Source organism: Monopterus albus, unplaced genomic scaffold (assembly GCF_001952655.1).
Source record: "Monopterus albus unplaced genomic scaffold, M_albus_1.0 scaffold140.1, whole genome shotgun sequence".
Taxonomy (NCBI): Eukaryota; Metazoa; Chordata; class Actinopteri; order Synbranchiformes; family Synbranchidae; genus Monopterus; species Monopterus albus.
This window is the reverse complement of record NW_018128020.1, coordinates 628638-641219: the sequence shown is the minus strand read 5'-3', so window position 1 is coordinate 641219 and position 12582 is coordinate 628638. Positions and strand designations below refer to the sequence as shown.

Sequence of the window (12582 nt, the reverse complement as noted above, 5' to 3'; positions counted from 1 at the left end):
TGCAGTGGCACGATCTATGTGTGCTTGTGATTGTGACTTGAAGTCAGCTGTGAATGCGGTGGGATAGGGAGAGTCTTTAAATTCAGAGTGTGTCAAAAAAGCCCATGAGCTGAACCCTCAAAGTTCACTTAATCAGCTATGTCGCACTGTAGTGTTTGTGTGTATATGCATGAGTGTTTATGTGTGTGAGTATCTGTGTGCTTAGGCCTACTAGACAGATGCTTAGGGAGCCATAAAGAATTTAATGGTCAGTGTGAAGACCTCGGCAGCTACTATTCTGCATATGGCTGACTGCTGATAATACAGCTGAGAGTGCAAAATCAGGATCTTTTTAATGCAGATCAATTTCTAGTGAGGCAGCCAACAGAGCGCTGACCTGAGCTCATGACATATTGTATACCCATGAAAGACACACTCGAGGATTCACAGAGCTTTTAGAAATAAACTACAAGTATTTTTTTGTGTTCACAAGAGTTTGAGTCCATATTTGGATTTCTGTATGTTCATATGTGTGTCCACGTCCTTTGGCGGCTGGCTGTTCCCTTGTTTATTGTGTGTGCTCTCCTCTTTGCACTAGCTGAGGGGTAATCTGTGCCGGACCTATTTTTATGTGGCTGCTGTGCCAAACTTAAAAAAGCATAAAACTTTACGAACATTTTTAAAAAACACCCAGTTGTCTATTAGAAAACAACAACACAAGCAGAATAAATACACAGGGAGGAGGATGGGGGAGGCAGAGAAAGGAAGTGAGCTTTATTTTTCTGTCTCTGGGGAAATGCTGTGACAGCCTCTTTTCAATTGCCCAAAGCTTCTCTGAAACCCCTCAGTTAGATCAATGAACCCAATGTGTGGCTTTAGTATTAATTTTTATCGAACCTTTAACACATTTTGACCCATTTTATAGGGACATTTTATCTTTAAGGTCTGGCCTTGATAAAGCAAAATGTCCAATACTGTGCCACTTTATATCACTGTCCTTACCAGATGCAATTGGACCCAACTGTTTGGCTTCAACCCTGAATTTGACGAGGGTGAATTTTATTTTTGGACTTGCCTCAGGTCCGTTTCCAGCATCATTAGTCTGGTTCCCACTAGGTTGTAGACCTACACTGATAATCATTCACCCTTTAAGCTACTACAGTATGTGTTAAGTTTGAAGACTTCTGATTTTGGTGCCCCTGAGTGGCAGCATCACAAAGCACACAAGCAGACAGTGCAGATGAGATGTAAGGGCTGCAAGCAAGTTTTAGAAAATTACTGTGGAATAGAGCATGGATCAAGCCACATATTTCTTTCTGAACCCAAACCATGCCAGAGAGTGCAGCGTCGAAGCCTGACCCGGACCTGATTGTTTTGATTTTATGGTCCAGCCTTACTCTTTTTATTTATGCTCACCCCTCTGGTCAGGTCATTTACTGACACAGCAAGTATCTGTTTTCATTGAAAAGCTCTGGTTAACCTTGTACCTGATCAGCCCCAAACAGCAGGCAGAGTTTGTGAATAGCTGGTGAAGTGTTTGCTGACATGTTCGCCATAAAAACTTTGTCAGTGTTTGTTCTGCAGCCCCCAAATGGACATGAAAGCAGCTAGTGCAGCTTTAACTTAAATGTAGTTTTATATTCTACCTTTAAATACTTCATGTAATTATGGAAAATTAGACAAAGTATCCTTATACTGCATTTCTGTCAAGTTTTTATTGAAGAAAAGGTTGTCAGAACTATTTTTAAAGGCTGCTTTAGAAAATATAATACATGATTAAACTTTAAAGACAGACCCCCTCTGTCCTCACCCCACAGATCGAAGACATTGTTACACGTATACAAGATGAAAAAGCAGGAGGTGTAGCCATCCGGACTGTCAAAAGCTTCCTCTCCAAGATCCCGAGTGTGGTTTCAGGTTAGTATGTGTGGTTGGACATTGACATATGCTGCAGATCCTTGTGTGTTCTTTCCTTAATAAGGCCTTATCTTGTCTGATGTGTTGATAATTGTGTATGCGTGTGTGATTTGTCATCTTACCCAGCAAGTGGGCTTGCTGAGATTGGATGAGTCAGAATCAGTAAAGCAAATATGACCTTTTGGGTTCATTGAAATTGCTGCTGCTATGGTTGGAGGCAGATGACGTCTTTGCTGGTAAGAATTCAGCCACTGAGGAAACCGCCAGCGGTGTGAGGCTGTCCCTGTCACACCAAAGGAAAGCTGCTTTTCCTTCATGTGTTTGTGCATGTCTGTGCTTGTGTATGAAACAAATCGCCGATGCTGGTCGATGGGGTTCCAGATGCGGTTTCTGAGTCGTTCTTTCACATGGCTCCCCCGGGCCTGATAGCCCCTCGATCTCTCTCAGCAGCCTCTGCCAAGCACAGTCTGGGCCAAATATTGTGCTGTTCAGGAGCAGACAGAGAGAAGCCTGTCAACATGATGCTGTACTTAACATACTCAGCTTTGAGCGGACGTCCATAGAGCTTGTGTATGTTTGTGCATTGCAGCTTTTGTAGAATCTGTTGCAGATGTGGAACTATGATGCTGCCTATGTTATAACCAAAATCCCTCTCTGAATACTAGGGGTGGACATCATTCAGTGGCTGATGAAAAACCTCTCCATTGAGGATCCAGGTATGCCTGCTGAGAAATCTGTCATTTGAATGAACAGTAAAGTTCAATTGAAGAGGAAGGCAATTTGGAATTACACCCACCCACCATCTGTGTGTGTGTTTTCTCTCATGTTCACAGCTGAAGCCATCCACTTGGGGACTCTGATTGCTGCCCATGGCTACATATTCCCCATCTCTGACCATGTCTTGACACTTAAAGATGATGGAACCCTTTATCGCTTTCAGGTATAGAAAGCTCCACTACGGGAGTGTCCTTGACATGTGTAGTTTAATGAGATGATGGTACTTTATCAGAGGTGTATGTTTATTATGTGATGCTAATGAGAAGAAATCCTTGCTAAGCCTATTACTCATCCCTGCAAGGTTGATACTGTATGAGGCAGGCCACAGAACAAGGCCCACCAGGTAGAGGGGTGTTTATTTCTTTGCTCTATCTGGAGCATGAATTTTGATGGGTCCTTGTGATGGCTACGGTCTCTGCGATCATTCGTTACTGTGACTGGGCCATTAGCATGTTAATCTGGCCAGCCAGCTGCAGTAGGCAGGCTCCCTTGTGGGAAGTGCTGAGCTGGCTGCACGCTGGCTCTGCACTTTTCACTGTCACCAGCCTACCCCTGCTCCTCCCCCACAATCTACCTCTAAATGCATTTATCTTCACCTCAATTGCTTGAGATTAAAAGCCATTATTGTGCCTGCGCAGGAAGGGCAGTATGTGTCACACTCGCTCATTCAGTGGGGGCTAAAAATATTCCCTCTGATGCTATCATGATGGAACAGGCCCGCATCATCAGAACCTCTAAAAACAGTCCATGGTGCACTAGAAATACAGCTGTGGAGTAAGAAATAGTGACACTAGAGTTTTAGTTTGCTGATCTGAAGATAAACAGATTTAATGACAACTTTGCCTGTCATTGTAATGCAGTTGTGAACTCATATAGATCAACTTGATCCTCTCTGAGGTGAAGTAACAATTACAATGCTGAATTACCTTTCTGTTCATTATTCTCATTACTCTTTCATCAGCATCAGTCTTTTTCTCTTAGGCTAGTTACCATTATGAGTAAAAGTGAACATGAAATATGTGGCTGAGTACCACTAAGTTCTAATTCTGCCCTGTCATTAAGAATGCATGATAGATGTGAGTGATCCATTATTAATGGTCTTGGGAATGAACTTTGAATGTGTAATATCAGTCACAATAGACAATTAAATATGGATAGAGAGAATATAGCTACCATTGCTCCCCAGGTAGTTATCTGTAGCACATGGACATCAAGAATCATTATCAAATGGTCATGTTTGTCAATGGTCAACTTTGTGTGGAAGACAAGTGCAGAGGGAGTGTGGGTGATGAGAGAAATTTAAGATTGCCAGAAAAGAATACATTACTGATCATTTGAGTAAATAAACAAAATCTGTTTCTGTTTCATGCCCTTCTGTTTTCACCAGTCTCCATACTTCTGGCCTTCAAACTGTTGGGAACCTGAGAACACAGACTATGGTGAGTCACACACTGTCTATCAATTTGCGCCGGTTTTCTCCAAACCAGTGAGGTCTTGCTAACGCCTTCAGCTGTCTCTCTCCCTCCAGAGCTGCAACACCACTCATACTGTAGATTTGCTGTTTATACTCACTGAGTATTGATCTTCAGGGCCATTCCCTGTAATGTATCTGGCCCTGAGGAACCCCCACTGGAGAGAATCTCAGGGGATAAGATTAGCCTAACAAAATAAGGGGACATTAACTGATATGACCACATCTCTGCTACTCTGTGTGACATTTGCTCCAGACTTGTTATTTCAGAAGACAACCCATTGCCTGCCTGTTACAGTATAACATTCGTTAGTGTTGGTTCAGCCAGCTGAGACCACAGTTTAAAAAGAGCATTATCCACTGGAGATATTCTTTTTCCTTTAAACTTTGTAGTTACAAAGACAAGCCAACTCATCTGACTAACTTTATTGCCCTCCCTATGTCTCTTTCTTTCTTCTTCCCTTTAGCCATTTACCTGTGCAAGCGCACCATGCAGAACAAAGCCAGACTGGAGCTAGCTGACTATGAAGCTGTAAGTACATTGTCATTTTGGTTTATGTTATTGCCAGGAAACTTCCAGTTCAGTGCTATCATTATTAATGTGATGAATTTCCTGTTCACTTTGCTGAAAAACAAAAAAAAAGCTGCAACAGTGTAATGTCCTCTGGGGCCTTGAAATGCCAAAATCTATTCTTCCCAGAAAAAAGCCATTATGAAATGGCAGATTTTTATACAAATCTCTCAGAGATAAATGTTCTTTCTAGGGACACTGCTTGGCAGAATATGATGCAGTCAATTACTGGCCACAGAATACAAACAAAAATATCTATAGGCCATTGTCTTTCAACCAATAGTCTGCAGCCCCCTGGTGTTCCATGAAGACATTGCAGGTGGTCCATGCTCACTCATTTCCATGTACTACTTGTTGTTTGTGAATAATAAAATTCCTGCAAATATACCCTTATATAATATACAGTTTAGAAAGGCCAAGATGACTTTCAGGATCAAGACAGTGTCCATCGGGGTCGCCATCCCACAGCAGTGATCCTTGAGTTGCTTAGTAGTCAGAATGATGGTCCCTGGGTCACAATTTGTTGAAAATCCTTGATCAGTAGCCTACAGTCTCAGCAATGCTAATATCGTAGTAATCCACTGCACTTTAATATTCTAAGCTACTCTGTAATCATTGTCTAATAGACTTCCTTTCTGTCCTCCGCTGTCCTAATAGTAGGTTACTACTATTCAGTAGTAGTGTTACTGTGTCATATCCACAGTTTAGTAGCTTGTTCCTGGACAACTTATCTCTGCACTTTTAAAAATCATGGCATGCCATCACAATTAATAGGAAAAATAATTGTCTAAGGACCTTGGATTTAAATAATCTAAATAACGCCACACCTGATTGGTTCCTCCAGGAGAATCTTGCCCGGCTACAGAGGGCTTTCGCCAGGAAGTGGGAATTTATCTTCATGCAAGCGGAGGCTCAAGTCAAGTGAGTACATTTATGAATACAACACCTCTTGGTGTCACTGTCAATCTAACATGACACATCAGTTGAGATGCTGAGGAAATCAGGTTTATACATTTATACCTCTCATCCATTATTGGCTATGTGCATGATGTGAGTGTTATTTTCTCAAGGAAGAAAAAATGCTTCAGTGTGCAGTTCCAGCTGAGTTCTGGGCCAAAGCTTTCCTCAATAACAATGCTCTCTTTTTATGCCCTGCTTTGCTGGAGGGTGACATGTATTAAATGCAGCCCAAATTTCCCCTTCTATTAAACATATTCTCCCTTACTTCTATGTCTTTGTAACATTTCCATCTGGCTAGTATGTGTAAGCACAGCATTAGTCCTTCTCTGTCTTTAAGTTAAGACAGAAACTTCCTAGGAAATGTTCAGAATATTTCTGATACTGCTGCTATTTTGTTCAAGTGGAGGTGAACTGGAAAGCAAAATGCCTTCTTACATCTGAGGAGTAAACATGCTTAGGAAGGGCCGATCAGTAAATGTCAGTTATGTAAGAGCTCTGCCCCACCAGCAGCAACACCAAGCTTTGTTTGGTTACGTGAGTGTCAGGTTAAGACCCACACTCTTTAGCTTTTTGCTCTTTCAGAGGTCTGCACTCCATATATGAGTAGCCTGTGTCCTCTGTTCATAGGATTGACAGGAAGAAGGAAAAGGCAGAGAGGAAGATCCTAGACAGCCAGGAGAGGGCATTCTGGGATGTCCATCGGCCAGTGGTGAGTTAGCGTCAAAGTTATAAATAAAAAGAAGAAAGGTAAAGGTCAGATGCTGGACCTGTAACAGTGGAAATGAACAAAACAAAAAAAAGGACTGTTATAGAGGAGGGTAACTTTAGCATTTAAAGCCTGAAACCTGCAGATTCAGCTCCACAGAAACTGTTTAGCTGAGTCCTGTTTTGTTGTTGATAGCAGAATCTGCTTTGTACTAGTCAGTTTGCGTATGAGTCTTTCTGTGAACATAGCAGGGCTAATAGAGAAACAGCATCATGTGAGCAAACATAGACGGTAAATGCTGTAGAAATGTTATCTGTCTCCTGCCACCTCCCACAGCCAGGCTGTGTCAACACCACAGAGATGGACATCCGCAAGTGCCGAAGGGAGAGGAACCCACACAGGGTGAAAAAGGTGAGGAGAGGAAATGAAACTGCTCTTATACATTTTGGCTCTCCAGCCTCAATGCTATTATCTCAACACTGTTATCTAAAATGTTTTTTGGTGGTGTTTATTTGTTTTTATCTAACTTGTCATGCCACAACCATCCTACATGGGACTATACCCAGGATTTAGGTCATGTATCCAATTGAACTGAAGAACTAACCACCACAGCCGCTAATCATTTTCTCCACCCCCCCCCAGCCGCTAATCATTTTCTCAGTTATATTTTCTGTAACCTTTACCTGCCCGGATGCTGTTTCAAACCCTCTTTTACTTTCCTATTTATAGTTATATATTTATATTGTTTTAATAGTAAAATGACAAATTGATTAGATGTGTATTATTTAGACATTTTTATGTATACATTTTATGAAACATTTTATGTTTAATTTTTGATAAACATAGTACATTAATATAGTGACAAAATACACACCCACACACACACACACACACACACATATAAAAGAAGTTTCACAACTTATATTTTACACTGACAGAAATTATATATCATTGTATGTGTTATTACAAGGCATAAATAATAAATATTTAAAAAATCAGCCTTCATAATTATAATAATACTGTATGTTCATAATAAGTTCTGTGAGCGTAAAATATAAGTTGAGAAACCTGTCACACTCCCTGATCACAGTAGTGACATGGTGATGACACCAACGGCTGCTACCTGACTTCATTCATCAAACTACAATACAGAGTTCCTGATCTGTCAAGGCATAACAAAACCAAAGAAGGTTTACATGCCCTCCCCTCACCCTATCCAGTCAGTGTATGGGGTACCAGATGACAGCCAGAGCCAGCCAAGTCCCGTCCATGTCAACTCCCAGCCGATCAGGAAACCCACCAAAGAGGACGTTCAGAAGGAGGTAACCTCTGATTTTGTCTTCTTCATAGGACATTCATAGGATGCTTCCCCCATCCATCATAATGGCGGTTGGGGACACAGACTGATGAGCTGTTACCTTTTTTAGCCTCCTCATTAGTCATCTCTCTCTCTCTCTTCATCAGATTACCTTCTTGAACATCCAACTGGATAGACACTGTATGAAGGTTTCCAAAGTGGCAGACTGTCTGATGAGCTACACGGAGCAGTTCATGGAATACGACCCCTTCGTGTCAGCCACAGAGCCATCCAACCCCTGGATCAGTGATGACACTTCCTTCTGGGATTTGGAGGCAAGGTGAGGTCAGGTAGAAAGCAGAGGTTCCAGTGCATCACTTTTGTTGACTTGAAATGGGAGGCCCTATGTGTGAGAACAAAAGTTTGCATTCCCAAAGGTTGACAGCGTTCTGACTTGCCAACCTCTGCTTTCTGTGGACCATGAGGGGAAATGACAACAAACCACTCTTTTCTATTTAATTTCATTCGATTTTATCCTCTTATTTTCTGTTCTGAGCAGTCGTGACCCCAGCCAGCAGCGCGTGAAGAAATGGGGCTTCTCTCTGGAGGAGGCACTGAAGGATCCGGCAGGAAGAGACCAGTTTCTGAAGTTCCTGGAGTCAGAGTTCAGCTCAGAGAATCTGCGGTGAGACCGTCATTCATACGTCTCGCGTTTAACCTCACACATTTTCATGGGAGCACTGCTCATGTGTTGAGTCACAACATGTATGTTTCATACTGTAGAAATATTTGCTAATGTATTAATTTATTATGCTACCTTGGATAAGAGTGAATGTAGATTTTTTAAGACCTGTTTATATAGAAAGTCACTTTTGGCTTTTCCCGTTTAGGGGTTGCCACAGTGAATTGTCACGCTGGCGACTTGCATGTTGACATTTGGGACGTGTTTTACGCCGCATGCCCTTCCTGACATGCCCTGATTCGAACCCGGGGCTACCCGGGGCTGATTCGAACCACTAGCCTACCAGGGATGGCTTACCTGTTTATATACTGTTTATATTTTTTTGGAAAGTTGTTACTGACTAGCTCTGACACTGTTGTAGGTTCTGGTTAGCGGTGCAGGATTTGAAGAGGCGGCCACTTGAGGAAGTGGCCCCCAGGGCGCAGGAAATCTGGCAGGAGTTTCTGGCTGAGGGGGCATCGAGCCCCATCAACCTGGACTCTCACAGCTATGAGCGCACCAGCCAGAACCTCAAAGATCCTGGACGATACAGCTATGAGGACGCTCAGGTGGACTGTGTTGTTTCTTCCACACAGACATGTTCACGTGGCTTTACGTGTTCATGGACAGTCACAACAAACACCTACACTTGCGCCTGTGCACACTGATTATACTTCTAGTGTTACATAGTGGTAGTGATTCAGTGGCATAAAAGGTGTCGTGCTTATAATTATAATCTTTAAATTTGATTCACAAAAAAGATTCATGTCAGCCTTTGGCAAGTGAAAATGTCACTGAGTTCAGATGGGTTGACCCTCCACTACATCCCTGTTAACACATACAGCCATGTAGCTCCTCTCCCATCCACTGCTCCACAGAAACCCTTCTCCTGCTCTTATGTTACACAAGTGAATGAATGAGAGGGGATTTAGAAAAAAAGAGGAGAGAAGAAGAATGAAGGAGTGCATTTGTGCCAGGTCCTAACGAGGCGAGTAATGCCATGAATAGGTGGTTCGGTCAGTTCACCTTGGATTCTTCTGATTTCAGAGTGGGCTAGTGATGTGTGATGTGCAGCACCTCTTGCTGGCAGGACAGTACTCAGTTCTGTCTCACAGGGCTCATGTCATCACCCCCCACTGAATCAGCATGCATTCATTAATCCAGCTTCTTGTTATTTTTCTAAGGTGCTCTCTCTTTTCTCATTTGTAATGTCCAGGCCAACACACTCTCATCAGTTTTTCTTTTTTCTTGCAGGAGCACATATTCCAGCTAATGAAAAGTGACAGCTATGCACGCTTTTTGCGATCCAACATCTACCAAGACCTCCTATTAGCCAGAAAGAAGGTGAGCTGCACTCACCGACCCCGATGTCAGGTCTTCTTTGTATAAAACCTTTATTGCATTTCTCATGTTGGTTGTATTCCTTTTAGTTTTAAAAGACATTCCAGGTTCACACTGTATGTATGCAGTCAGAAATTAGATCTAGTATCAGTATTACATGCTGCAACATAATTAGTGAGAGTGGTGGAAAGTACATTTACTCAACTACTAATAACAATTTTCAGGTACATTAATAGAGTATTTTGGCTTTGTCATTTTATATTTCTATGACATTTTGGAGGTTTGGTCCCACTACATTTATTTGACAGCTTTAGTTACTTTACAGATTCACATTTTAATACAAAATATCAAACAAATAAATTACGATGTATTATAATAGACAAGTCCCCTGCCAATATACTGTAATTAGTCCCAACTTTACCACCTGCAGAATTAAAGTGATGTATACATTAATGCATCAATATAACCCTATTATGTAATCTAAATTATTATAAATCAGACATTATACATAGTGAGTACTTTTATCTTTGTATTTAGCTATATATTATGATGAAGAAAGCAAAGTGATTCAAACAAGTCAATGTTTAAGACTTGTAAATGTGAGTTAATTGGACACACTTGCATTGGGCCATGCCGATGTTTGCTAGCTCTTAATAAGGTCTGGCAATCAGCAGTTTCATACTTTATGCTGTTAGTACTGAGTTAGTACCATACTAACAGAGCCCCAGAAAGGCAAACCCACTGCGACCAGAATGCAGGTGCAAGGAAACTGCTAAATTATTTAAAATGTCAAGGGAACATTCTTGAAAAATATGACATCATATGCCACACGCAGACTGCGTGTGGCATATGATGTATAAACTGCTGTGAAAAACAGGAACAAGTCATTGTGTCAACAGAAACTAACCTACATACAGTGCAAAGATATGGCAGAGAAGTGAAGTACTGTGTATACAAGTAGTTGCAGCCTTTAACATGTATTTTTTATGTTATTTTGTCTATTGTCTGGAACTTATTTTTAAGATGTGCACACCTGAACAAATCATCATTTAGCTGTTACTGTGTAATATGGAGCTTTTCAGCAAATCACAGTTGCCTCTGTTCATGCTAGCCTTTCTGCCCTTCCCCGTTTGAACACTGCTACTTCCGTTGGCTTGTCACTGACTCCCACTCCATTTTGCAAAAATGCAACCCTCCCCTCCCCCCGCACTGTCCTTGGCCTTCATTTTTGAAATGCTTGGCCCCCCTTTTTTCCCTCACTAACATCACTTCCGACCCTCGTCAACACCCGTACCTGACCCAAACACTCACCCTGCTTCCCCCCTCCCAAAACAGCAGCCAGCAGACACTGAACAGGGCCGCCGCACCTCCTTGGAGAAGTTCACCCGCAGTGTGGTAAGTCATTTGGAGCTGGGGCTGTTCATATCACAAACCACACTGGCTGGCTCACTATCAGTGGCTTTTGAAATGATAACCATATTACACATTGTTGTGTCTTCTAAGATCTGTTGTTGGATGTGTTTATGTGAATAAGGTAACTTGCTAGTCATATGGATGGTTGCAGCTTAGTATTTTAGATAAAATGACTTTGTTGGTAGAGACTTTGTCTGTGTGGTTTAAAAAGTACTTCATCTCTCATTTCAACTCTTCTTTTCATTGTAATTGAACTTTTAGGGCAAGTCATTGACGGGAAAGCGCCTGACAGGCTTGATGCAGTCATCCTGACACAGCCTGTGCTGGAGGGGCATAGCCAGACCCTGTTGGAGGGGTGACAGCCACCCAGGGGCACAGACAGTGGAGCTGAGATGGACAGTGCTGCTGTGGAGGCTCTCAAACACTGCTCTGAGGACTGCTGACATACTGGGCCTGCTGGGGGTGAACACCCCAAACAGAACCACTGAGGAAAAGAAAATTCTGACAAGGGGAACCTCAGCCAACACACCACATGGCATGCAGCATACAGTACTGTATAAGCACATTCAGACCAGGGCTGCTCTCTGTTCATCACTTAGTTGGCAAACTGTTTGTTAACCTAATCAGATTATATTGTTCTCATTTTGTTTTCTACACATGTTTACTGGATATTAAATGCAACAATCTTCTCTGATAAAAACTACATCTAAATGTTATTTGACACAATTGCAATGAATTGACTATTGGTTTAGTTGTCCTAAAACAGCTGGGGACAATCTTAACTCATACATATGTCTGTGCAGATTCTCAGTCATCCAGGTCATAGTAAGCTGAAAAAACGTATAAAAAATCAACTGGACTAGATTTCCAGATCGAAGACGTTTCACTTCTCATCCAAGAGGCTTCATCAGTTCTAACTGACTGGTGTTGAGCCGGAGATATTTCTTCCCCTTAGTGGTGTTTCAGTCCTTTGAAGGTCAACAACGTCCCTTAACGACTGAGTCGTTATGTTGGCCTTCAAAGGACTGAAACACCACCAAGGGGGATAAATATCTCTGGCTTAGTTTTTTTTCAACTAACTCATACATACAAACAAAAATACCTGCTTAAATTTAAAAGGCCACACCAACACAGACATAAATCTATTTTACATATGGCTCTGTACTCACAAGGCAGCCAGCAATAAATAAAGCTTAAGATTGCTTTTTTCTTTTTTTTAGAAGTATATCCAACCTCTTTTTATATTCTTGGAATTTATATTATATCTCTTATAATGCAACATGAAACAGTTAAATAGTGAGCATGGTTTTGACATTAATCAAGTTGGTTTTTGCTGTAAATAATTTGATAGTGTCTACAAATTGGATTTCTTAAGTTATGTTTCATGCTTCATTACATTCCCAAATCTGACATAAGGGCTTAATATAGC

The 12582-nt window shown here is 41.6% G+C and overlaps 1 protein-coding gene across 4 annotated transcripts in view; it reads left to right on the top strand.

Moving 5' to 3' along the window:
• The window catches only part of LOC109967959 (regulator of G-protein signaling 6-like), a 50485-nt gene extending 38468 nt beyond the window's left edge, over positions 1 to 12017 (top strand). For 2 of the 4 annotated variants that reach the window (XM_020613895.1, XM_020613896.1), the window contains exons 3-16: positions 1797 to 1896; positions 2562 to 2612; positions 2730 to 2836; positions 4061 to 4112; positions 4612 to 4676; positions 5560 to 5636; positions 6303 to 6384; positions 6718 to 6792; positions 7602 to 7703; positions 7846 to 8018; positions 8238 to 8363; positions 8782 to 8968; positions 9654 to 9743; positions 11076 to 12017. In XM_020613895.1, the coding sequence (XP_020469551.1) occupies positions 1797 to 1896; positions 2562 to 2612; positions 2730 to 2836; positions 4061 to 4112; positions 4612 to 4676; positions 5560 to 5636; positions 6303 to 6384; positions 6718 to 6792; positions 7602 to 7703; positions 7846 to 8018; positions 8238 to 8363; positions 8782 to 8968; positions 9654 to 9743; positions 11076 to 11273 (1485 nt within the window). In that variant the 3' untranslated portion in view covers positions 11274 to 12017. The remainder of the gene's footprint in view (positions 1 to 1796; positions 1897 to 2561; positions 2613 to 2729; positions 2837 to 4060; positions 4113 to 4611; positions 4677 to 5559; positions 5637 to 6302; positions 6385 to 6717; positions 6793 to 7601; positions 7704 to 7845; positions 8019 to 8237; positions 8364 to 8781; positions 8969 to 9653; positions 9744 to 11075) is intronic. The other 2 variants (XM_020613897.1, XM_020613898.1) reach the window with 2 other exon arrangements.
• The last annotated feature ends 565 nt before the right edge of the window (positions 12018 to 12582 follow it).